This window comes from Lissotriton helveticus, chromosome 8 (genome assembly GCF_964261635.1).
Source record: "Lissotriton helveticus chromosome 8, aLisHel1.1, whole genome shotgun sequence".
Taxonomy (NCBI): domain Eukaryota; kingdom Metazoa; phylum Chordata; class Amphibia; order Caudata; family Salamandridae; genus Lissotriton; species Lissotriton helveticus.
Window position 1 is genome coordinate 183,535,768 of NC_136069.1, and position 24,731 is coordinate 183,560,498.

Below are 24,731 nucleotides of genomic sequence, written 5' to 3' on the forward strand. Positions count from 1 at the left end.
CCAATGAATTTAGGTCAGACCTACCAGCGATCCTGCCCTCATCCACCCGTAGACCAATTTTTGTTTTTGGCAACTCAGTATTATTACCTACAGGGGATGTCCCTTGGTGGGGTTTAGTAGATTAATTAGGTTGTTCTCCTCCATGGACAATTTCCCCAGAGGTAATATTTGTGGTTAAGGGGAGACCTCTTGCTGGGCTGTGCAGCTTTACCCCTTTTACGCTCCTTATATTCTTTACATGTTTTCTCCACCTACGAGGTGGGAACCTCATATAATTAAGGGCAGATTGCCTATAGCAATAGTTAAAAAAAAATGTTTTTGTTTAACAGGCTGTCTGGAGATATAAACAGTATTGTGAGGTACCCTGGGCACAATCTCTACATCTTCAGACGTATCTGGAAATGTGGGATGCTGAATATTTGAGTTTTGTTTTCCCCGTTTTTCAAAATGGACAGCAGTTGGAGTTTACCGTGCTGGCCTAATAAGTGAAGGCAGACATACCTATGTTCACTTTGTAAAGCTCTAACCTGACTTCCTTCAAATAGTTTTTTTTAACAACAGGGTGGAGCTCATCAGGACTCAAGTCTCCAGAATACCATGCAGGATCTTCTGCGTCAATAGGACTACATCCATTAGAAATGAAGAGGAAGAAGGATGGACATCCAAAGTATTTTCTGAGGAAATTTGGGATTGATAGAAGACTCCTCCAGGCCCTAGCTGGGGGTCGAATGTGGGTTAGGTAGATTTACTGTAGGGGCCGAGGATGTTGGGTTAATAAAATGAGCTAACTCAACAAGATGTAGAGAGGATGAAAGTCGAAGGTCTTCCGCCCCTGTTTGTAAGTGATAGACCACTCCAAAGAAGATACCCCAAAGAGAGACTCCACGATTCATGCTCAAATGCTAATACACAGGCCTCTTGTCTTTCAGCTGAGGCCTGACTATCCCTCCGTTCCTAAGACTGCGGGTCTGTCTACAGTTTTAAGTTCTTAGTGACGAACTTCTGGATTTAACTTGGGAGTGGGGAAACATTTTTATCTTTGTCTTTGCTCCTAGATTTCGGGCCCTTATCCTCTTTATTGAATTCCTTCCCCTTTTTAGATGCATTGCCTTTACCCCCTTCATATCCCGATGTCAGACCAAAGGTAGACACTTTAAGTGGCCGAATAAGTGGCTGGGGAGGCCATTTATTGATCAGCCCAGTAGCTTCTACAAGCAGTCCTCCAGTAGAAATGAGGTATAAAGCAAGAAGAGACAAGGGTCCACTATAGGTCCAAATTAAAAAGGCACTACCTCCCCTTCACAGCATGTTTTCTCCAATGACCGCTTTATTGCCATCACCATCACAACCACCACCACTCTGAAATTCACTGGACCCTATGTATTGGGTGGGGGGGTGGGGCTTGTAAAGCTCAAAGCTTTGGATGAACGTAAAACTGTCATTAACTTCCTGACTTCCTCCCTTTATACAACTTTGGGAGGGTCTATGGGATAGGAGTAACCAATCCAACTGCAGAACATAGGCAGCCTCTGCACTGAGCACCCTGCAGTGTGCCATACCTTCCTGGCTCCCCAGGGGAGGTTAACACAGTGGTGTAGGCAAGTATGTTGCCATCCGACTGTACAAGAAAACTTAAGGCGTGGGGAATGCTCCTCTTGCAGCTACTCCAGCAGGGTATGCAGGATATGTGTAGTACTTGCAGCTCTTAAACCTCTTGAAACTACAGATTTCACAAATTTAGAGCGAAGCTCGCAATGAGGCTAAAAGAAAACAAAATATGGGAGTTTTATCAAATTCCACTAGAACAAATAACAGTTTACTGTAAGGGGCTCAGTAGATCCCCCTCCTTGAGGACCTGTATGACAGACGTGGGACTCTATCCACATAGGTTGAATTCAGCTAACATGTGGAATAAATATTGCCAAAAATGCTACAGACTGTAGCTGCTTACCGACAACTTGACCTGCTGGCCGTGCTGTCTGATCATCCTTGGAACTAGATCTTTTTCACGGAGCTCAGGTGGTATTTCGGCTAATTGGTACTGAATCCCATCAAGAGTTCAGTCGTTATCTGCAGGAAGTCTCAGAGTGATTACGGTGAGACTACCTGTAGCAGCCAGTCGTCGAGGTAAGGGAATACATGTACTCATGACCTCCAAAGATGGGCAGCAATCACCACCATCACTTTTGTGTACACCCAAGGGGCCGAGCTGAGGCCAAAGGGGTGTGGGGCAAATTTGAAGTATTGTTAGCCCACTTTAAAATGCAGGTAATGTCTGTAGGAGAGTGGGGTCTGCAATCCCATGGCCACCCCAGATTTTTTCTTTTTGCTTCACTGGTTTACGACTTTCCCTGGCTGTGGGCCTGCTAATCAGACCCACAGCCTAGCTGTTCTCTCTCTAAATTACAACCATGTACCCTAGGTGCATTTACCAATTGGTACTGGGCCACCTTATCAGTCCCTGTACAGTATACCTTAGGTATCCAGGGCATAGGTGTACCCAGGGCCTACCAGGGGCTGCAGCATGTATTATGCCACCCCTGGCTGGCCACCCAAATCTGACACAACTGGCTGCACGACAGCTGGGGCAAGGTGGTGTAATCACCCTTTGCTTTAGATATAGTATTCCTATATCTAACCCTAAAATGGACACATATATTCCTATCAGTCACTCCTATGGCAGGCCTTATCAATCCTGAAGGCAGAGTGCTTGGAATTATGTGAGATGGTGCTCTGGCATGAGCTGAGCCCATTTGCAGCTTGCGGAACCAAGTCCTTATAGCTGTTCCATGATAACGCTATACCATATACTCTTAAGTGCATGATAATCCTCGCGGTTAAATGCTAACTTTGGCATAGCATTATCAAAACATGTCGAGTAAGGTGTCATACGAATTGGAATACTAACCCCTCGCCAATTCTGGTGACGGGGGTAGCATTCCACCCTTCTAGAGGGACACGACATGTATGTAACTGTAAACCCCGGTTAAAGTTTACTCGAGCCTCAGCATCACAAAATGGATGCTGCCACCACAGACACAAGTCTGACCTCCTGCTGCTGGGAGTCCTTCCAGCAAGGGAGACTCAGACAAAGGGTTTCCTGCCTTGGGAGGTGCTATCACCACCCCAGACAGGATTTTGTGTATTAGGTAGGCCAAGGCTGAAAGGAATGAGACATGCCTGGGGCACACAAGGTGCCCTGTGCATACACCGGTTCCAACCAGTTGCTGGGGCACTCCAGCTCTGGCGGGAAACTGGACAAAGGATAGGGGGTGTAACCACCCCCCTTCCTGGTCCCACCCAGGGGAGGGACCTAGTCGTAGTGCAGCCCCCTTTAGCTGAATAAAGGTAGGAGCTGGTCCCATTCCAAATTAGATTAATCTTGACAACTTCCACGAAGAACTCTTGACCTTCGACCTCCTGGACATCAGAAGACTGAAGAATCTCCCCTATGGTCAGGGAGTGACCATCCTGCTTCGCAGGCACCATCAAGCTCCTGTGCTGTTTGCTGCAAAGTCCTTCCATCCCGGAATCCGACGACCCAGCTCGACAAGACCCGGACCTCCAGACCTCTCTGACCTCTACCCACATCCACAGCACAGCTGGGACCCGTGGGTGCGACGAGCAACGTGGAGACGGCCATCTTGAAGAAACCTGCACAGCGCTTCCAGCACGACCCCTGAGGGTTCCTCGAGTGAGTGCATTGGGGACTGAGAAGCCCCACACCGACGCAGCTCCTACACCAAAGATCAGCCCCCCAGCATCCCCGTGATTTGCGTGGGGCCCTTTTGCCTGGTTGCTGCCTTTCCTGTTGTCTGGTCACTTGCCGGCTGGCTAGTGACCTCTGAGACGACGACCCGAAGATTTCGACACTGCTAGTCTGGTCCCCCAGACTGGCCCTTGCTTCCTTGTAAAAGAGAAGCACCCCGGACCCTCCTGGTCCACACCAGACGCCATCTTTGTTCAACCGCGTGGCTTGCATTAGCCAAGGCCTGTTGTCCAGATCGACGATCCGACACCGCCAACAGCAGCAGACTACGTGGGACAGCTCGTGCCTCCAGCCTGGTCGTGAAGAACAGCTCCTGGTCCGCGCAGCTACAGAGAGAAGCGACCCTTCCTTCACCTGAACGTGGCGACAGCATCTGGTTCCCTCCTGGTTCCAGCACCGTCACTGGCTAGTGACCAAGACTCTGTCCCCTTCCTTTTCAGGACTTCCTTCTTCCTAGTTCCATCCCTGGAACCACCGGACTCCTCCATCTGGCTGCCTGCCAGCAACTTCTTGTTTCAGGCATCACCGGGATCAACACAGCAAACCCGACGCAACTTCAGCCCTATGCACCCGCAGCCTGTGGGTTAGGTAACTAAAGCTTCTAGGTGCTGAAGTCTGAGTCCACTATTCTAGTGTCCAGGTCCACTGTTGTTTTCCCTCCATCCAGGCGGGTTCGTCCGGAATCCGTAACTTTGTAAACTGTAGCATCCATAGACGTTGGTACGCATCCCGGGTGAGAGTTTCCACTCTGCACGTGAGTCCCGTGGGCCTCCTGCTCCTTACTTACCTAGTTTGTAGCGTAGTCCCACCGATCCTCCAGCCTCTGGATCTCCTTACAGTATTTTCCTTCCTCGCATTCCATTGTTTTGAGTATATGGTTTGTCGTGCCCCTAAGGCACTTGTATAGATATTGTGCGAACTCGTATTTCTTTTGTAGTATTGTCATGTGCTTAGACCTCTGACCTCATAAAGAGTTCAGAGGTGTTGTTATTAATAAATATATCGTTTATTTTCATAACAACCTGTGTGGTGTCCTTTCATCTGGTATTCAAGGGGTTATATTGTGGTAAAACAGCTGGCTTCACATGCCAAAAGAGTTTAGCCTAAAGACTGCTTTTGTCCACGCTACTAGGATAGCTGGTCTATCAGGTTGACTTACAACCAATCACCATAAGGGGTTGTTTGGACTGATACAAGGTGATCACTAGAATTAGTGAGCATCATATATCAGGCCAACTTCTCACAATGTCTGTGGACTGCAAGAGGATCATATGAAAATAAGCATTCTACAAGTTCAAAAACAACATCAGGGTTCCTAGGTTCAAAGTAGAGAAGTTCTGAACCAGCGTGAGCATTCTGAATTCATCCTTTTGCAGAAAAATGTTCAACAGGTGAAGTTCAGAGGACCCCGTCCTTCTTTGAAACAAGGAAGTAGAGGAAACAGCATCCTTCACATTTCTCTGAGATTGGTACTCATTTGATGACACCCTGGGAGAGTAAAATATTAACTCCCTGCTTCAGGAAAGACAGCTTGAGGCAAAGGTCCCTTTGAAACCAGGAATGGTAAAGTCAATAAATTTTGCCTATGTGATCTATCGGATTTGTCAATGTTGGCTTTGAAGAAAAAAAAAGCGCTATGACATGGCAAACGCTTGCCGCGTCACATTATTTAATTATATATATATTTTTTTTTTTTTTGTAAAACAATTATATATATTTTTTTAATTTAATCCATGCTCGTGCTGAAGTGCAACATGGAAAAAAAATTGAGAAACACAATTGATCTCGCATAGGCGAAACCTATTGGCTTTGGTAATGCTCGTTCACATTCCCCCCATTTTGAAAGAAGATTTTAGAAGAGACGGTTGCAGGGTTTTCTCGGTCAGAAACATGGTGTAGAGCCCATCGCATATACTGTTGCCAATACAGTGGACCAAGTGGACATGGTATGATGTTTGTGGCGGTGAAGGGTCCGCCAGAGGAGGAGGAGGACTATGACTAGGCTGAGGACAAATAATTGAGGTCAGTACAGTGAGATCTACAGAAGGTCACAAGGTTTACGTCAACACAGTTGCTGTTTAGGATCTCCCATGCTCGGTATAACGCACAACATTGTCTGAGGCAGTGTGGCAGCAACTTAACGATGAGGTTTTGTTTACAAAGACAAAAGTAGATCTAGCAACAAAAGGCGCACCAAAAGGAAGCAGCACTGACTGCTGTATAACCAGCTGGGAGAGCTAGCATTGCCTGTAAACTAGTTCCTTGAAATAGTCTCTGAATTTCATCACCTGGAGGCTGGAGTGGAAATTGCTTTGCTGGAGCAAATAATTCCAATTCCTGTGAACATTTTTCAATCACCCTAGTGCCAAATCAGCCTTTTCTCTGGAAAATCTGTGCTTATCAATAGGGCATATCCACTAGAAATGCTTACAGGTTGTGAGAAAGTTCCATCTTTCTTGCCTTGGTATGCCCCCACTTTTTTCTGAACTGCTGATGTACTTTGACTGAGTGTGCCCTGGGTCCCTGCCAATCAGGTACCCAGTGCCTGTGTTCCTTCCCTACAAAGAAAAGCTATGCTGAAACAAAATACCCAATTGGCATCTCTGGCCCCTGTCAGCCCCTAGTAAATGGAACCCTAGGTACCCAGGGCATGGTGACCAGAGAAGACCCCTGAGGGCTGCAGCACGTATTGTGCCACCCTCAGGGGCCCGGTCCCCTGGCTCCCACACACTGACTTTGCAGGCTGAGTGCCTATGTACAAAACTAAAGCAAGAGTCGACATGGCACACATACCTGTGTGCCAGGCCCACAGAACCCACTGCCTTGGCATACTTCAGTCACTCCTCTAGCTGGGTGCCCTATGCCAGAGGTGAGGGCCCAGGTGCATGAGCCCCGTGCCCCTACAGTACCCAGGGCCATTCCTGGGCACTGTAAGTGCAGTGTTTCCATTTAAGAGTATATGGTGCTGGGACATTGTCATTCACGAACTCCACAGCACCATAATGGCTTCACTGAAGACTGACAAGCTTGGTACAAAACTTCTCAGCACATTAAACCCGCACTGATGTCAGTGTGGGATTTAATGTAAAATGCACAAGGGCATCTTAGAGATGCCCTCCAAAAACCCAAACCTACAATCCACGTCTGGGCTGAGTGGCTGCAGAGGCTGCCACACAGCAGACATGTTGCTGGACCCCTGGGTGGAGAGCCCCCCGCTCTCCTGGGTCTGCAACAAAGCACATCCTGGGCAAGGTGCTATGTCTCCTCCCCCAGGATGGACAGGAGGAAGCTTCAAAGGCATACCGCCTCTGAGAGCTTCTCCAGACCATTTGCTGTACCCAGCAACCAGCCCCCCACCAGTCCTACCCCCACTCTGGCGGGAAGACTGGCGAGAAAAACTACGTCAGGAAGGGGGGTGTGCCAACCTGTGCCAACTCCACCCCTCAGGTGGAGGAGGCGAGGTGAAGCACGAGCCCGGGCTCCGGCCATCTTGTAGATGGGGAGTCCTGCCCAATCCCAGCTAGGCTCCTCACCCCAGGACAGGGACCCATTGGTCCCTGCCCTTGTCCTACCTGTAACGCCCCTAAATTTAGTATTTAGGGGCTCCCTGAACCTTCCTTCCTCAGATCCCGATATCAAAAAGAAGAAAGAAGATCAAGAAGAAGACCCGCCGTGCAGCTGCTAACAACAGGAGAACAACAACTGACTTGGCCCCAGCCCTCCCGGCCTGTTGATCCTGGAACCTGCTCCTGCCTAATCCCGGCGACCTCTGCGGACAGCAACCTTGGGACACCCAGAGGACCTGCCTGCCTTGACCCTCTCGACGATTGGGACTCCCATCAGCAGAGGCTCTGCTGCAACAACCCACCTGGTGTCCACCAGGAAGCTCCGGCCAGCCCACTCTGCACCAGCTAAGCCCGGGCCGGGCCAACCCGAACTAAGACCACGAGGACATCCCCTCGACGACCTCGAGCCGAAGTCCAGTGCCCAAAGACCCTCCTCGACGAACCAGCCGACGCCTGCAGACTCAGAAACAGGGGCCACCCCAACCCCGACCAGCCGAGGGTAAGCTTTTCCGACCCCCAAAGACAGCCCTGCACCCGGCGCCACCCTGTGCCACCCTTTGGGGTACCTACCTGTGCCCCATCATCCCAACTTACCTCTCGAAGTGCTGGTCTCCCCTGGAGAGTCACCGTCCCCGAGCCTGCAGTCTTTGTTCCTTTTTCAAGATCCTCTTTGGATAACATTGAGCGCCCGACGGCTCAAAAGCACCCTGCACCCAGCCGCCCGAGTGCCGCTGGCTGTGACCTCTTTGCCCTATCCTACTTCCCCTCTTACCCTGAGCAAGTGACCAGGAGCACAGCTCCCAGAGCCGCGTGGCCTGCTCGCCAGCAGCCACCAACCGAAGGCCTCCTTTCCCTCATTGGGCCTACCTACCTCTGCACCCGGCCGCCCCTGCGCCGCTGGGACTGAACTAACTGTACTCACCTAACCTTGGGGGACCCCTGAGTCTATGCCCAGAACCCTAACTTCACCAACCAAGTACTCACCGGGAAACCGGTAATTCACTTACCTGCCATTGGATAACATTGACCCATTTTTGACTCAAAAAAATGTGAAGTTTTGAAAACGGAAAATATTCCTATAAAATCAGCCAAAGTCCGAATTCGAAAATACTCACGTGTGATCAGGAGAGAAGCCAGTACTGTACCTTTCCGCCCAGTACTGAACCACAAAAGTAATCCCTAGGGGGTTTACTAGTAACCTGTATTTTCTCCATAGGAACCCATTGTCTGCTTTTCTATGAAATTTCTTCTAAGTGTCTACTTTTGAAAACTGCAAATATTCTTTAAAAATCGTACGAAATACTGAAAAGCATTTACCTACCTGTTTTGAGTTAAGCCCCCAGTGCTGGCCCTAGGAAACTAGTGCTGGGTTACTAAAGTAACGCAATCGTACTTTACCTGTAACCTGAATTTCCTCCCATTGAATAACAATGACAGAATTACCTTGAAAAGTTTCTAAGTGTGAACTTTTAAAACAGCTTTATATTCAGGAAAAATCATCACTGTAACTAAAACGTTTTTGCTAATCTGGTTTCAGCTTAGACCCCAGGACTGAATCCAAGATCTAGTCCTGGAACTACCAAAGTAATCTACTGTACCTTTCTATGAAAACCCATTGAGCTCAATCCTAAAGTGTGTTTCAGAACTGTATTGCTTATTAGCTAACCTGTGATTATTGTATGTACAAAATACTTGCTCCTCTGCAAAGTATTTACACGACAGTACTCGTAACTTTGAAAGTATATTTTTATAACTGTTGGTTCTAAAAATAAAACAATCATATCTTTGGATATACAAACAATTGGCCTGGAGATCAGTCCTTGAGTGTGTGAAACCTTTTGCTGACTGAGTGTGTACATCAAATGCTTTACACTGTCCTCTGGTACTGCCTTACTACTCGACCAAGCTACCACTTTGGAGAGTAAGGTCAGTTCTGACTTTAACCTCTGTTATACCTCTGGGGTTGGTGGACTCTATACACACTGTACTTCCTTCTAGTCCAGTATATATAGAGCCACTTTCTCATACACGTCACCAGAAAACGAAGTTGACCTCATCCAGCCTTGTGTCACCAGAAAACCAAGTTGACCTAATCCAGCCTTGCCTCTTGAGGATGATGCTGGTGCCAATGCCCATACTAATGCAGTCAGTAGTGTGCAGTCTGTCCAGAGCAACTTTTTTGCTGCATCCTGTCGCTCATATATCATCTGGGTCATAAGGCCTTGAGGTCCTCTGGGACCGCCAAAAAGATCTTGCAGACTATGTATAGTAAGAACAAGTTACCTACTATCAGAAATGCTCTTTCTGTTTGATACTCTATATAACCGAAGATTCGTCACCTTAGAATACTTGCCAGCACTAAACTTGATCCATAAAATGATTATAGCAGTGCTCCCATGTGCCACTAGGGTTGAACTGTGTGGCTCCGCACTGGTTCTATACAGTCCTGGAAGTGACTCAGCTCAGCTACATATAAGCACCACCCCTCCGCTTTGACGAACAACTTACTTACCTTTGGTAATGCCTGGTAGAGACTCCATCTAGCCACAGATTTCTTACCTTAGAATTTTCCCCAGGCTTTAGACTGCATCTAGAAGATTTTCTTTAGTACCCCTGCCAGCCAGTAGGTGGTGTTGATCGGGCCTGCGTGGTGTCGTTGGCTTCATCTGTGCGGCGCCTATATAGGGGCCACCCCAGCGTGTTGACATCAGTTTCTTTTCGAGCCTTTCACACCAGGAGTACAGAGCCGTGAAGAACACTGACCACTGGTGTGGAAAATGAACGCCCTGAAAGGGGAACAGGCTTAGAGCCCTAGAATTCACAGAGCGGGGAGGATGGTTGGGTTGATAAGGAATCTGTGGCTAGATAGAGTCTCTACCAGATAAGGCATTAGAGAAGGTAAGTAACATGTTCATCTGATAGAAACTTCTAGCTGCAGATTCCCTACCTTAGAATAGATACACAATAATACCTCCTTGGAGGTGGGTCTGTGAAACAATTTCACACTCAAAAGTCCTGCAGGACTGAACGGGCAAAGTGCCCGTCCCTACGAACCTGACTGTCCAGGCAGTAGCGCTTGGTAAAAAAATACAGAGATGCCCACGTTCCTGTCTGGCAGATGTCCAGGACCGGAACTGTGCGTGCTAATGCAGAGGTTACAGCTTTGGCTCTGGTGGAATGGGCATGCAAACTCTCAGGGGGTGCTTTTTGGCAAATGTGTACCAGGTTTTGATACAGAATACTATCCATCGGGAGATGGTGCATTTCAATATCGCCTTCCCTTTCTAAACTCAGACATACCCCACAAATAGCTGTTCATTCACCCGTAACTCTTGTGTGGTCAAGGTAGAGCAACAATGCTCTTTTTGGATCCAGCTAGTAAAGTCGATCCTCTTCTTTAGAAGGATGACACTGAGCATAAAAGGTATGCAGGGTGATGGACTGGCTTAAATGAGAAAAGGAGTGACCACCTTCGGTAGAAAGGAAGCTCTGATGCGAAGGACCAGCTTGTCTAGGAAGATGTTGAGATACGGGGGCTTAAATGACAAATCCTGGAGCTCACTGGCCTTCAGGGCAGATACTATTGCCATTAGAAAGTCCATCTTGATAGTTAAAGCCTCAGAGGACAGTTGTGGAGCGGCTCAAAGGGAGCGTACATCAGGAAAGTCAAAACTAAAGTTAGGTCCAACTGAGGCATAATGAAGGGTGGAGGGAACAAATGTTGGAGACCTTTCAGAAACCTATGTACAATAGGGGACTTGAAAAGGTATGGCTGATCAGGCAACCACAGAAATGCATAGATGGCAGAAAGATAGCCTTTTAAGGTGATCATAGCAGAGCAAGAGAGAGAATAAACAGGACTTGAGAAAGAGGAGCAGAAAGGGGGTCAACCTGTTGTTCTGCACACCATGCTACAAACTTGCCCCAACGTTAGAGTATACTGTCGTGGTGGAGGGATGTCTGGCTACTAAGATGACATTACAGACTTAAGGCTGAAGGTCAAAAGCTGTCAACTGTCGCCGCTCAATCTTGCATGAAGGTAGAGCGTAGACCAGTTCGGGTAGAGAACCCTTCCTTGCTATGGTGACTGAAGATCCTCCTGATGGGTCCGTTCAGGATACTAAACTCCCCACGGTTCCGTCCGGAGCCACAAGGATAACTTGAGCTCGGTCGTACCTGATCTTCTTGAGAACTCTGGGTAGGAGTGATATTGTTGGAAAGGCTTACAGGAGGCCCAAGCTCTACTCAAGACAAAAAGCGCACTCGAGCGAGAGCCACCTAGAAAACCACAACATGCCGAAGTGCTGACATTGAGCATTCTCTGCTGTGGCAAACAGATTTAACCAAGGTTCTCCCTGCTGTTGAAAGAGACCTTGCACCACCTCCGATGGAGATGCCATTTGTGATCCGCTAGGCATCTTTGGCTGAGTTTGTCCACCCTGGCCTTCAGAGAGCCTGCCAGGTGTTTAACCACCAGGAAAATGCCCTGATGTTCCAGCCATGTCCAGAAATGCAGGGCCTCTTGACAAAGGGCTATGTCCCCATCCCGCCCGGTTTGTTTCAGTACCACATGGCGGTGGTCTTGTCACCACCTGCGCTAGCATTCCCTTTACGAGGTTGGAAAGGCTTTCAATGCCAGTCGGATCGCCCAGACCTCCAACAGGTTGAGCCTGGATTCCGGCAGAGACGAGAGGCCTCTGAGCTCCACCTCTCCCAGATGGTCGTCCCAGCCCAGGAGTGATGCCTCTCCCACTATTGTCAGATCTGGTTGGGGAAGGGAGAGGGGGTCTGCCACTGATTCAATCACAGTTCGTTAGCCACCATTGAGAATCTTTTGCAGTGCACTCCGAAATCTGAGCCATGTCAGAACTAATGCCACGCCGACTAGAACTTCAGGGTCCACTGCAGAGCCGGCATGCGCCAGCAGGCATGCGCCACAAGCAGGAGGCCATGGGTTCCAGCAGTCTCAGAGTCAGTCTCATCAGACCCCAGGATAGAAGCTGATATATCGGTATCATAGCCTGAATATCCTGAGCTCACCGTTCAGGAGGATAAGCCTAAAACTGTACTGTATCCAGAACAGCTGAGATGAAAGGGAGCGTCTGAGAAGGGGTCAGGAGTGACTTCGGTACATTGATAGTGAACCCCAGGGAGTGCAGGAGGTCTGAAAAAACTGACTGTGACAAGCCCACCTTCAACAGCCAGTCGTGGAGCCTTTGGGCCCTTGACCTCCAATGGTCAGTCACGACCACCACCATCACTTTCGTGAACACCTGAGGTGTGCTGGTAAGGCTGAAGGAGAGCACAGCAAATTGAAATTGGCCTTGGCCTTCTGTGGGACTACAGGATGGGTATATGAAAATATGCACCATCCTTATCCCAAGACTCCATACAGTTGCCTGGGTCCAAGAGCAGACATGATCTGGGCCAGGGAGAGCATATTGAACGTGTCCCTCCACAAAAAAGACATTCAAAGTTTGAAGGTCCAAAACAGGTTGAAGACATCCATCCATCTTAGTCACAAGGGAAGAGTAAAAAGCCTTTCTTCTTCCCCAGACCGAAACCTTCTCGATAGCATTTAACAGGATAGACATGTGCTGCTCTGAAATTCGCTCTGAATTGTGAAGGGGAGATATCAGAGGGCAAAAAACAAAAGTAGGGCATACCAACCTGGAAAAAAGTGCTAAATTGTGCCCTCCCCCAGGATGGGTATGGCCCACTAAGTAAAAACTAAAGTTGCAGCAGAGGGAAGGGGAATGGGAGGACTGATGCTTCTGCAGACCTGTACGCTGCCTGACAGTCCCACATCCTTGACAGAACTGAGCTGACTGCTGTATTGGTTGGGGAGATTGTACTTGACTATATACCATCCCCCTGGAGAAGGCAATAGTATAACTTTTCTGCTGATCCAGGAACTCCTTGCCAGAGGACAACAGACCCATGGAGTGTGCCATGGCTTTGATCTCTTTAAAGTGCTCAAAGGCAACATCTGTATTTTCACCAAAAAGATGTGAACTGTCAAAAGTCATACACATGAGAGAGGTTTGTATGTCAATGGAGAATTTCTCTAGAACTCATTCATGCATGTCGGCAGAGCACGACACTGGTGTCAACTTCACTCCCAGGAATCAGTAGTATCTAGGCAAGCACAAATCACAGTTGGCTGCATCTTGTCTTGTCCTAAGGTCTTCTGGGACTGCCAGCAAGATCTCGCCACCATTTCCCAGAGGGAATGTGTGCAGCGAATCAATAAACCTACAGCATTTACAGATCACAATGCCAAGCTGGCTTAGGAGAACATACGTTTACCAAACTCTTCAATCCTCTAAGACATCCTTTCCAGAAGAGTCCTGGGGAGTGAATTGAGATTCCTCTTACTGGTTGAAGCCTGAACCACAAGGTTCTATGGATCATAGTCACTAGCAGCCAATCTGATGCCTGGCCACCTGCCTATTCATGGGTGGGCAGGAATAGGGATTTGTCTAGGGCCCATCAGGGTATCAATGAGGGCCTCATAAAAAAGGAGCAAGGAGTTGGGGTTGGCTAGACCCAGATGCAGAATTTCCATGAGGAAATTTGTTTTGTTCTCGACTGCAGACAGCTGTAAATACTGGGTCTCAGGTGTAAATTATGCACTCTCTTCAGGGGAGGTGGAAAGCCCTTTGCTCTTTTGCAAATCCAAGTAAACGTTGTCATCTGTATAGTGCTGGGGCGAAATTCACTCCCCTCTCCACCACAATCGCTAACATGATCACGATCCCTCATCCTGGGGTGTCCCTTGTTCAGAATCAGATCCACAAAGATATAGAGTCTCAACTGTTGGGTCTGCCTTGGTAGAGTCAGGCTGTCTGGAGACCAGCCCTGCTTTTTAGGTTGAGCAGGAAAACGACCTCTTGGAATCACTCTGGACTTTTCACACACTTGTGCGTGTTTTATTTGTTAGCATTTTTTCTATTGGAGTTTGCGTGCCTCTTTCTAAAAAGACAGCACGCAATTGGGCAAAGGCGGGTGCATGTCCCACCTTTCCCAGGAAATGTATCCGCCTATGGCTTGCGGTTACGAGCAGGGGCGCCATCTGTTTGGGGTCATGTCAACATCTGTTTTTAATCGGCACGTTCGATGCACTGCCTTGCTCACTCGGCTCCGCTTCTCTCTTACTTTGTATTACCAGATTATAGCCTTCCCAGTAGCTGGACCTGGCCAGGACTATGACAAAGAGACATGTGATGGCCGGTGCTCTGCTATTAAGAACCTGTAGATGAGCTGTATCTGTGACGTGCTGCTCTTGTTTTGAGGGCGCTGTCTGACTGTGCCTACACTTGCCTCTGCTCAGGCGGTGCTCATGCATGACTACCAAGGTGCCCCAATGCCCGCTGACTCGCTTGTTGTTGTGCAGGTGACTGTTAGCTGCTGCATCCTCTCCCTCTCTGCCACCCATCAATTGGTGAAGTCATCCTGCCTAGTCTGTCAGCGTAAATGCATAACACTTATAAGGTCCCAAAGGCGAAGACTATTGGCTTTGCCAATGCTTGTTTAATATTCTATTGCAACAGTCCAGATGGGCCAAAGTCAGTTTTGTATCTGACATCAGAATCCATACTGGATCCGCTTTTGATGTTTGTTCCACCTTTGCTGTGGGCCCAGCACAGGTCTTGGAGCCAGGAAGGAGACCTGTACTGGAACCAGTACACTGCCGCAAGTGGGGTCCACAGGGTAAGACAATGCTAATGACCGATGGGCCAGCGATAACCCGACTGGAGGCCCCCTGGAATTCTTTGGGACCCAAAGGCATCAACAAAAGTGCTGGAATTCTTTAAAAAATCTGTAGCATGGACCCCTTGAAGGCCAATATCACCTTCAGTGTTGATGGTGGCCCCGGGTGTGCCAGGACCAACTGCAGAATCAGTTCAGATTCTAGGAACTTAGAGAATGATTTGATCTTGACATCCTTGCACTTTCTTGTTGGATTTCAATTTATCGGGATAAATGTCAAGTTCTGCTTTATCTTTTAATGCTTGGATTTCAAAAGGGAAGAGGACCATTTGTGGCAGCGGCCTCTGTGACCGGGCCTGCAACTTGGAACAGGAGAGGGGCCTATGCTTTGACCACAACCTCTTTTTGTCTTCAGCAATGTAGAGTTTTGCTTCCCGGTCTCAGATGGCTTTCGTGCATGAGGGCAAAGTTGATGCATAACTTAGAGCGGTGACCAGAGCCAAGCCACCAAAAACATATCTTGGGTGGGTCCATGATGGCCATCTGCTACTTGCAGTCTTGGCATGGCTTGAAGACTGCTGTTTTCAGTAGGGACGATGTTCAAAAACTTTGAAATTACCAGAAAATTGGCAAAGCTGGGCGATGAGCTCTGGATCTGCAATGTAAGGCGCAGAAGGAAAGGAACTGATGTAAGAACGCAGAGGTGGTGTTTATTTATGCATATGCTCTGTTTCTTCTGGGATGGTACAGTCACTACAGTGCCAGGGAACGCCGACTACTGGCAACACAGGTGTACTGAGGAGAAAAATCCCTAGATCCGGTCTAGTGCCTGGGAATATTCTAAAAGTTAGAATTATCGATCAGAAATATTTAATCTAAAAATAAGATCTGTAAGTAGGCATTACATTGCAATATTTCTTAAACAAAAAAAAACAAAAAACAACGTGGTGACTTAAAAAACATTTGAAAGTCCTACCTGCTTTCCAGTGAATGCACGCCACGGAGATTGTTTTTCCCACTTGACATGGCACAGCACAATTTGAATATCTCAATATTCTTCTGATTTTCTAGAACAGACATCTAAATGAAGATACAAATGTGTAATCCATTTCTGTTTGAATACATTGTCCACATTTGCAATTCAATTTCAAATCAAAAAGAGAAATAAAATAAATATGAAATGAACACAAAAAGAAATCTGAAGTACCTGGCCCATGAGCCTCAACCACAGCACAAGTTTGGACAGGATTTCTGATGCCACTCCGTTTGAATGGACATGTGCACAACTATCTCCCAGTAACTCACAGGATCACAGATAACATTTTCTTTAGTAAGAGCTATGTTTCTTGAATTAAATGAAAAACAAACATTATTGGTGTTTCAATAATTACTATATCAGACACACTTATATTAGTGGCGCACGATTCGGTATTCAATGTTCACCTAAGTGAATAAGGTGGTGCTTTCAATGGTAATGTCAAAAATATCTGAGGAAGATGCTTTCCTACAACAGCCCAGGCCCATGTGCATGTGCATCTTGTTTTGACTGTAATTGGGAGGCTTGACCACAGCAATTCCCTCTATTTGTATAAGCTTGCATGCCTAATTAGGAAAGAAAGATATCTAGCTTTAGTTTCTGACACAGAATTAGGAAGCAGAACTTCCTCAGTTGTTCTTCATGATGGATATGGTCATTACATTCATACAATTAAAACACCTCGGCCTACGTGCTTTATTACAGAAACAGTTATTTCAGATAATAAATATAACTTGAGGTTCTCTTCCCTTTTTATTTTCTAGCTCAGCATGATTGAAAAATGGTGAGCCATTAACTGTGTAAACAAGCTCTTTTATTCATCCCTACAAGAGACAACACTATGGGAAACTATGTCAGCTATGCAGCCTCCTCTCCCAAGACTGGATTTAAAGAGTCACTTTAAGGTAGCTGGCTGAAGCTAGAAAAGAAAGCCTGGAACTACCTTTATATAGGATACTATTTGTTATCCCTGACATAACCGTTTCTGTTTTCAACTACACAGGCTGACTTGTTATAATTCTATGAATTTAATTAAAATATCCATCATGATGAACAGATGAGAAAGCTCTGCTTCCTATTTCTGTGTCAGAAACTAGATATATTTCTTTCCTAATTAGACTAGTTTTTAGACCATGTTCAGGGGGCCATGGAGCAAACATGGGATACTGGGCCTCCACCATACGGGGTTACAATGTTTAGCTTCAGTGTCTGGGGGAAAGTCATATTACGGCTGTGCAAACTAGGCCAAGTACAACACCTTCAGCGGTAGTGATGGGGAGCAATCACTGGCTCCTCAGGGAGCAAGTACGGGGTGCACGAGCTCAGGACTTAACAATTATACAGCACCACAATGACTCAATATACAACCCAGTACTTATCTTTCAAGAAGGAAAACTACTTTAAACACATGCAAAGTACAATTTGGTGTTGTAGGGCTGCTGTGTAGGGCTGTGCTTTTAAATGCTATCCCTCCCTAGCTCCTACTCTTTTTGTTCTAGGTGATTTCCCTTGTAGAGATTAAGGCAATAGGCTGATGACAGCACAAATGCATATCTCCCCACAGTTCAACAGTTTTTGTTCCCAAAGTGTTCTGAAAATGTTCAGTTGCTCAGTTCTTACCACCTATTATGAATCTGTCCTCTTGGAGAGCCGCTCGGCTTGGTCTCAGCATGCCAGCTCCTTCCTGATTCTGGGAGGAGGCACCCTAACCTGCAGCTCTGTCTGGGGTCTCCTCATTGGCTACGGTAATTCAGATGCAGATGAAGCTTCAGAGATCTGCTTACGCAAGTCCCCCCCGGCCGCTGACTGCAGTTGAGGCTGGGGATGGCATGATTCCTATTGAAGAACAGGTGGACCCCAATTGGAAGGGTCTCCAGGATCAGTGTGGCCACATGCTGGCTGATTTCCTTCCTGTGTTGCGGTCACACATGGCAGTCTCTTCTTGGAGTAGCAGCCACGCAGGGGACTATCTTCTTCGATTAACCTTGCCATGCACAGGCCGATATCCTTCTGGACTAGACTAGCATGCACAGTCCAGTCACCTTCTAAACAACATGACCATGAATAGTTTGATATTCTTATAAGCCGCAATACGGCCAGACATGCAAAGACCTCTCTTCTGGGCAAAACAGTCATCAACGGGTGGAATTATCCAGAAGAAGATCTTTTCTCTGGGCAATACTGTTGTGTATAGGTCAATTCAGACTCCGATCAAAGACCTGACAAGGCTTTGTGACCGAAGGATGAATAGCCATGGATCCCGCTAAGAATGATTTCCAGAGAGATGGTGGGCCTGTAGGCACTAGGGTATGAAAATCGCTGTCCAAAGGAGTCCTCTTCTGAAGCTCCCACCAGCACAGCTGCACCTCGCTTCACCTGGACTGTCACCTCCTACAGGGTCGGCAGACTTTGTTCTTTTTTCAGCTTGAAGGCTATCTTCTAGGTGCTTCGGGACAGGTCTACAGCTCTTACAGAAAGGGGTCAGACTCAAAACACGCCTACCTTCCTCTGGGAATCTGGGTGTCAGGTACACACCAACTCTGGTTGCACAGCAGCCTTCTGAGTACTCGATAGAGCAATCCCTTCCTTGGCCATATAGGACTTTGAAATGGAACCACAAGTGTGGTAGTGCAGTCACACCTTTAGACAAAAGGCAGACAGGAGAGTTCCATCCACTGTCTGCAGTTTGGGGTGATTCACCTTCTTGCAAGTGACACTTTCAGGCCGTTCTACAGACAGTCTTTGCACAGTGTGATGCTTCTCACAGAAGGTTTGTTTATAGCCTAGAATAAAGGACTAGTCTGCACACTTCAGGTGCCTCTGAATAGCGAGTAAGTCATTTAGTTTATTTATGTGATTAATAAAAAATGTTTAAAAAAAAAGGTAATTGATTCAACATTGAAAATAAGATTAGTCAAATGCACAATTTACCACATATCACAATAATTGAATATGTCAAGAAAATTATAGGGATAATCATGAAACCCTCAATTTCCTAATTTTTACATACAAATTCACATAAAATGTTTTAAAAGGCGTGGCCAAGATGGCGGCGGAGTAGGACGTGCTTTTCAGTCCCTCCGGCGCCACGAGATACATCGTCTTGTATAGCACCCTCTTAGGAGCCCATCCACCCGCGAATCTGGGCCGCCGGGTGTCCCGTTGCTGACCTGAAGTAGTTGGAGACCCCATTTTGACGTGCCGGAGTGTTGCACCGCCACGGCCTGTGGTGCGGCCTGCGGTCAGGCTGAGACTGGGTGTTGGCGTGGGCCCCGGCGGACGATGAGATCAAGGCCGAGGCCTCTGTGGGGTGCGTGTCCCTGCCTTGTGGGTCGACAGTGCTCTTAGACCGTGACGAGAGCTGGCGGAGGGGGCGCCTTTGACCGCCGAGTGCCACGCGAGGATTCCGCCGTGAGATGCTGCAGCTGCGTCCCTTGGTGCCTTGAGGTGTGCGGCGACCTGAGCGGGAGCCAGGCCCGGAACGGAGGAGACCGGCGGCACTGCCTACCTGAGGTCGGGCGTCTTGGCCTGCTCGGAGCTCCGGGTGAGGTGTGTTCCGTAGGCCCCTATGCTGGCTAGTGCTGGAAGCGGCGGACTCTGGCGGGGAGTGGAGGCAGCTGTCGCCCTCAAGATCAGCCGCGAGGAGATCTAGGCAGGCGCAGGATCCTTGAGAGGTGGACCGGGCCCTCCCTGGCCGGGAGTCTGGAAACGCTGGAGTGCGCCTACGTCAGAGCGGTTTGCGGCCTAGAGAGGCCTAGCACTTGAGGAAGAGGAGCCCGCCCGGCCAGAAAGTGGGGCGCCTATGGAGGTGAGAGGCGGAGGGGAAGAATTTAATTTGCGGTCCGCGACTCGGCCGACGGTGCTTGATTGGTGCTCTGGACGGCAGGAGCGGAGAGAGCGGCATTTGTAACAGATCACCCCCTAGATCTAGCCGGCTGTGCGGAGAGGTCTGATTGCGGCAGTGGCACAGCTTTGGGTGCCGCGTTCACTGCTATTCCCGTGGGTCAGAAGCATTGTGTGGCCTTCTCACTGCTCATTGCGCGCGATCGCTACCTGGACCGCATGGGCAGGAGGAAGGGCTGCGTGGAGTGCAGGAGTTGAAGAGCAAGTGGTCTACAAGGTGAGGTCTGGAAACTGGTCCTTTGGGCCTAGCCGGTTCCAGAGGTTGGTGCCTTCGTTGCTGTGTGGAGCACAGGGTGGCCCTGGGCTGGCGTGGTGACCCCCCGCTATCTTCCCCGTGATTTGGATCTACAAGCCCACGCCGAGGACCTGGAGAATAGATCCCGCCGTAACAACATTAGGATTCGAGCAGTGCCTTGGAAAGGAGAGGGGTCGGACTTGCGGGAGTATGTGGAAGCCCTTTTTAAGCATATCCTGAATGAGGAAGACCTGCAAGACATACGGATGAACCGAGTGCATCGAGTTTGGCTACCGAGGGGTCCCAAAGCCCCTCCCCCTGATATCTTGGTGTGCGTGCATGACTTTCAACTGAAGGAGCGGATCATTTGTAAGGCACACGACTTCAGTCCCCTGCAATTCCGGGATCATCGCCCCTTGTTATTTCAGGACCTGGCGGCTTCTACACCGCTGAAACGGCGTGAATTTAAGCCTGTCACCACTCACCTCCGTGAGCAGAATGTGCCCTACTCCTGGGCGCACCCATTCCGGCTCGTTTTCAGGTGGCAGAATAAGCTGGTCCAAGTACGATCCTTAGAGGTGGTCATGGACATTTTGGGTTTGGAGCGGCCTGACTCCCCGTCCGAAGGTAGCAGTTCATCTAATAGATTTTGGTGGCGCTCTGCGAACTGGCAGAGAGTGGGCAGGCCTGTGCCGGAACGGAGACCCGACCTGTCCGCCAGCCTGCAGGAGAGGGGAGCTGCGGTGGCTTCTGTGGCCTTGGTGACTGAAGCAGCAACGGAAGACGGTGATGAGGGCTCGTGAGATCCTGGGAGGGTTGATTGAGGGCGTCGGAGGGGGCTGCCCCTACGAGGTAACACTTGTGATTTATGGCCTTGCCCGTGAGGGAGTCCTGTATCAGGAACTGGAGGAATAGTGACTGGTGCCATGTCCCCCTGCTTTTGGGGCCTGTTTTACGAACTGTCGTTTGTTGCTTTCTCTTTGTCCTATTATGTTCTGAGTTCTGGGGATTTTGCTGTTTGGGAGGGGGGGGTGGGAGTGGTGGGGGATGGGAGGGTGGAGGAGGGACTCCGCATCAGTTGCAGGGGGTTATTAGAAGGGGCTGGGATGAGGATACTCTCCTCCTGCTATGGTAGAGTGGCTGAGAAGTTGGTCATGTTGAGCTATCAATGGGGGGATCCAGTGGACAGGAACGGTCTCTTTGATTTGCATGTGCTATGCTGTCTAGTTCTAGCTGAGTCTAGTGCAATCGCCCTTCTCTTCTATGTACTGTGCAATGACTAGAGAGATGAAGGTGCTGAGTCTTAATGTCCGTGGGCTCAATAACCCTGTGAAGCGAGCTGCAATTTTGTCCCTTCTTGAGAACGCGGATAGTAATGTGTGCCTCTTACAAGAAACCCATCTTCTCACTAAAGATGTCCGGCGCATGCAGGACAAGCATTATCCCTTACAGCTATGGTCCTCGGGCTCGAATAAGAAAAATGGTGCAGCGCTGTTGTTTAGTTGTCGTGTGCGTTGTAAGGTCTTGGCCCAAGTCGTAGATATTAGAGGGAGGTTCCTAGCGGTACATGTTCAGTGGGGGGACACGGTCTTCACAATAGGATCTCTATATGCCCCGAATGCCCAGCAAGAGCCCTTCCTTCGCACTGCCCTGGCACAAGTTATAGCATCCCCTGATGTCCTAATTATGGTGGGAGGGGACTTTAATCTTGTGATGGATGGGGCGTTAGACAGGTCAGAAAATAGGACGTCCCATACTGGCGCCTGGTCTCGGGAAGGGAGGCAATGGCTTGTTGAAGGTGGGTTTCATGATGTGTGGCGTATGCAACATCCCCAAGAGCGCGACTTTACTTATTACTCTGCTGCACACATGATGTATGCGCGCTTGGATCACTTCCTAGCCACGACGGCCTTTTTACCACACCTCTCTGAGGCGGACATTACGCCACGCTCTCTCTCCGATCACGCACTCATATCGGTGAAGGTCTCCCTAAATTGCGCCCGGCCGCCTTCAGCCGGCTGGCGTCTTAGAGATTCCATGTTACACTAATTCTTTGGTCACGAAGATCCGCAACACAATCACTCACTACTTAGCTGAAAATACGGTAGGGGACACTGCGATTGCTTCAATTTGGGAGGCCCTGAAGTTAGTGGTCAGAGGGGATTTCATAGCGCTTGCGGCTAGATGCGCTAGGTTGCGCAGAGAGAAGCGAGAGGAACTAGAGGGGGAAGTGCGAGGCTTGGAAGCGATACATAAGAGGACGGTAGCACCTAGGGTATGGAGAGAGCTAGAAACAAAGAGACACATGCTCAAACACCTGGCCCTTGACAGAGCAGCTTATGCCTTACTGCGCCTGTGGCACAAATTTTACCTGTGTGGAGATAAAGGGGGTAAGATGCTTGCGCATAGGCCACGCGCGCGGGCCCAAGCCTATGCCATCACAGAAGTTAGGGACCACCGGGCGACATCCCACACCAACGATACGGACATTGTTGACTCCTTCCGCCACTTTTATCACTCTTTGTACACGAGGGAAGATGTAGAGCGATATCTTGCGGCAGCCGATATCAAGCCCCTGTTCTCTGAATCAGCTAAGGCGTTAGAGGCGGAGATCCGTGTGGAGGAGGTAATTTCTGCCATTTCCTGGCTCAAGCTGGCTAAATCGCCTGGGCCGACCGGTTATCCGCTATTTTTTTATAAGACCTTCTGCAGGGAATTGGCCCCCTTTCTAACCCAACTTTTTAACTCCTTCCTTGACACCGGGACGGTTACCCCCTCCATGTCTGAGGCGGCCATCACGGTCATTCTTAAGCCCGGGAAGGATCCTACCGAATGCGGCTCGTATAGGCCGATCTTGCTCCTTAACATAGATGCTAAATTGTTTGCGGGAATACTGGCAGCGTGGCTTAGCCCTCCAATGGATGGCGTGATTGACCCTGATCAGGCAGGCTTTATACCAACCAGACAGGGTGGGGATAACTCTAAGAGGCTACTCCATCTGCCTGACCTGGTGCATCGCTCCAAGTCACAGGCTTTCCTGCTGGCTATTGACGCGGAGAAGGCCTTTGCCCGGGTGGACTGGGGCTTTCTTTTTGAGGTGCTGAGAGCGTTCGGCATAGGTGACAACTTTTTGCGCTGGGTCCAGTGCCTTTATGCAACTCCCAAAGCGGTAGTAAGAGTCAATGGTTGCAAGTCGGCCCCCTTTTCCATCACTAGGGGGACGCGACAGGTGTGTCCCCGCTCACCGCTCCTTTTCGCGCTGTATATGGAGCCTTTTGCCCAGCATGTCAGGTCCCGGCCCGATATCTCGGGTATCCGCTTCGGGGCCGACGTGCATGAAATAAGTCTATATGCGGATGATGTCATCTTGGCGTTGCAGGATCCCTACTCCTCCCTACGGTACTTATCATCAGAGCTTCGTGCTTTCCATAAGGCGGCGGGATTTAAAGTTAAGTTCTCTAAATCACAGATCCTCAACATCTCGATCCCGCCTGCTGACGTAGCAGATCTGCGGAGGGACTTTGAGTTTCAATGGACGCATTCAGACATCACGTATCTTGGTATACGACTTGCCCCGACCCTAAACAGAACGCTCTCATTGAATTATTCTGTGTTAGCTGAACAGGTCACTAAGTCCCTATCGGATTGGTTCCGCCTTAATTTGGCATGGTTTGGTAGGCTGGCGGCCATTAAGATGACAATCCTCCCTAGAATACTCTACCTGTTTCAGATGCTGCCCCTAACGCCGCCATCGGGTATGTTGAAGAAACTCCTGGGGTTGCTGAATAAATTCCTATGGAACAACAAAAGGCCGCGTGCTATGTTCACGGTGACCACCTCCCCGAAGGCGGCTGGGGGCCTGGGATTCCCTCAGCTTGCGGCGTATTTTCAGGCGTCCTGTCTAAGATATATAGTGGAATGGAACAGGCCCATGTCCAGTAAGCACTGGCTTTTCATGGACCAAACAGTAGCCGGATATAATATCTGGCGAGAGCTTTGGTTGCCGCGTAAATGCAGAGCGTGGGGATTGTATTCCTCTCCAGTGACATCTCCGACGCTAAAAGCTTGGGACCAGTTGGCGCTCCGTAAGGGATGGACTTCCTTCCCTTCCCCAATGACACCAATAGTGGATAATCTCGACTTCCCCCCAGGACGTGCCTTGTGGAAAAGTAAATTTTGCCATGTTGTATGTGCCTACGTGTTCCCCATCTTATGTTATATGTGCATGATCGATATGCATGTATTCCCTTCTGATCGATTAAAGACGCAATTACAGTTGTGTCCATCTCTAGTATGCCAGTTTCCAGTCTTCGTGAAAGCAACGAATATTAGGCCTATGTAAAGCTACGTTGCCACGTTTTACAGTGTGCACGTTAATTTATTGAATTGTCCCCGTTTCTAGGCCTCAAAAGGGCCCGGACTCAGATTCAGCTCCTGTTTCCTGAACCCTCTCCGAGGAGCGATACAGCCCCCACCTGTATCCCTGACCCTTAGCTTACTTCTTGCCAC

At 48.9% G+C, this 24,731-nt stretch overlaps 1 protein-coding gene across 3 annotated transcripts in view; it reads right to left on the reverse strand.

Annotated features, from left to right (window-relative positions):
* Positions 1-24,731, reverse strand: part of LOC144772494 (E3 ubiquitin-protein ligase TTC3-like) — a 1,119,388-nt gene that overhangs the window by 169,809 nt on the left and 924,848 nt on the right. For all 3 annotated transcript variants that reach the window (XM_078656860.1, XM_078656861.1, XM_078656859.1), the window contains exon 39: positions 16,025-16,128. In XM_078656860.1, coding sequence (XP_078512986.1) covers positions 16,025-16,128 — 104 coding nt within the window. The remainder of the gene's footprint in view (positions 1-16,024; positions 16,129-24,731) is intronic.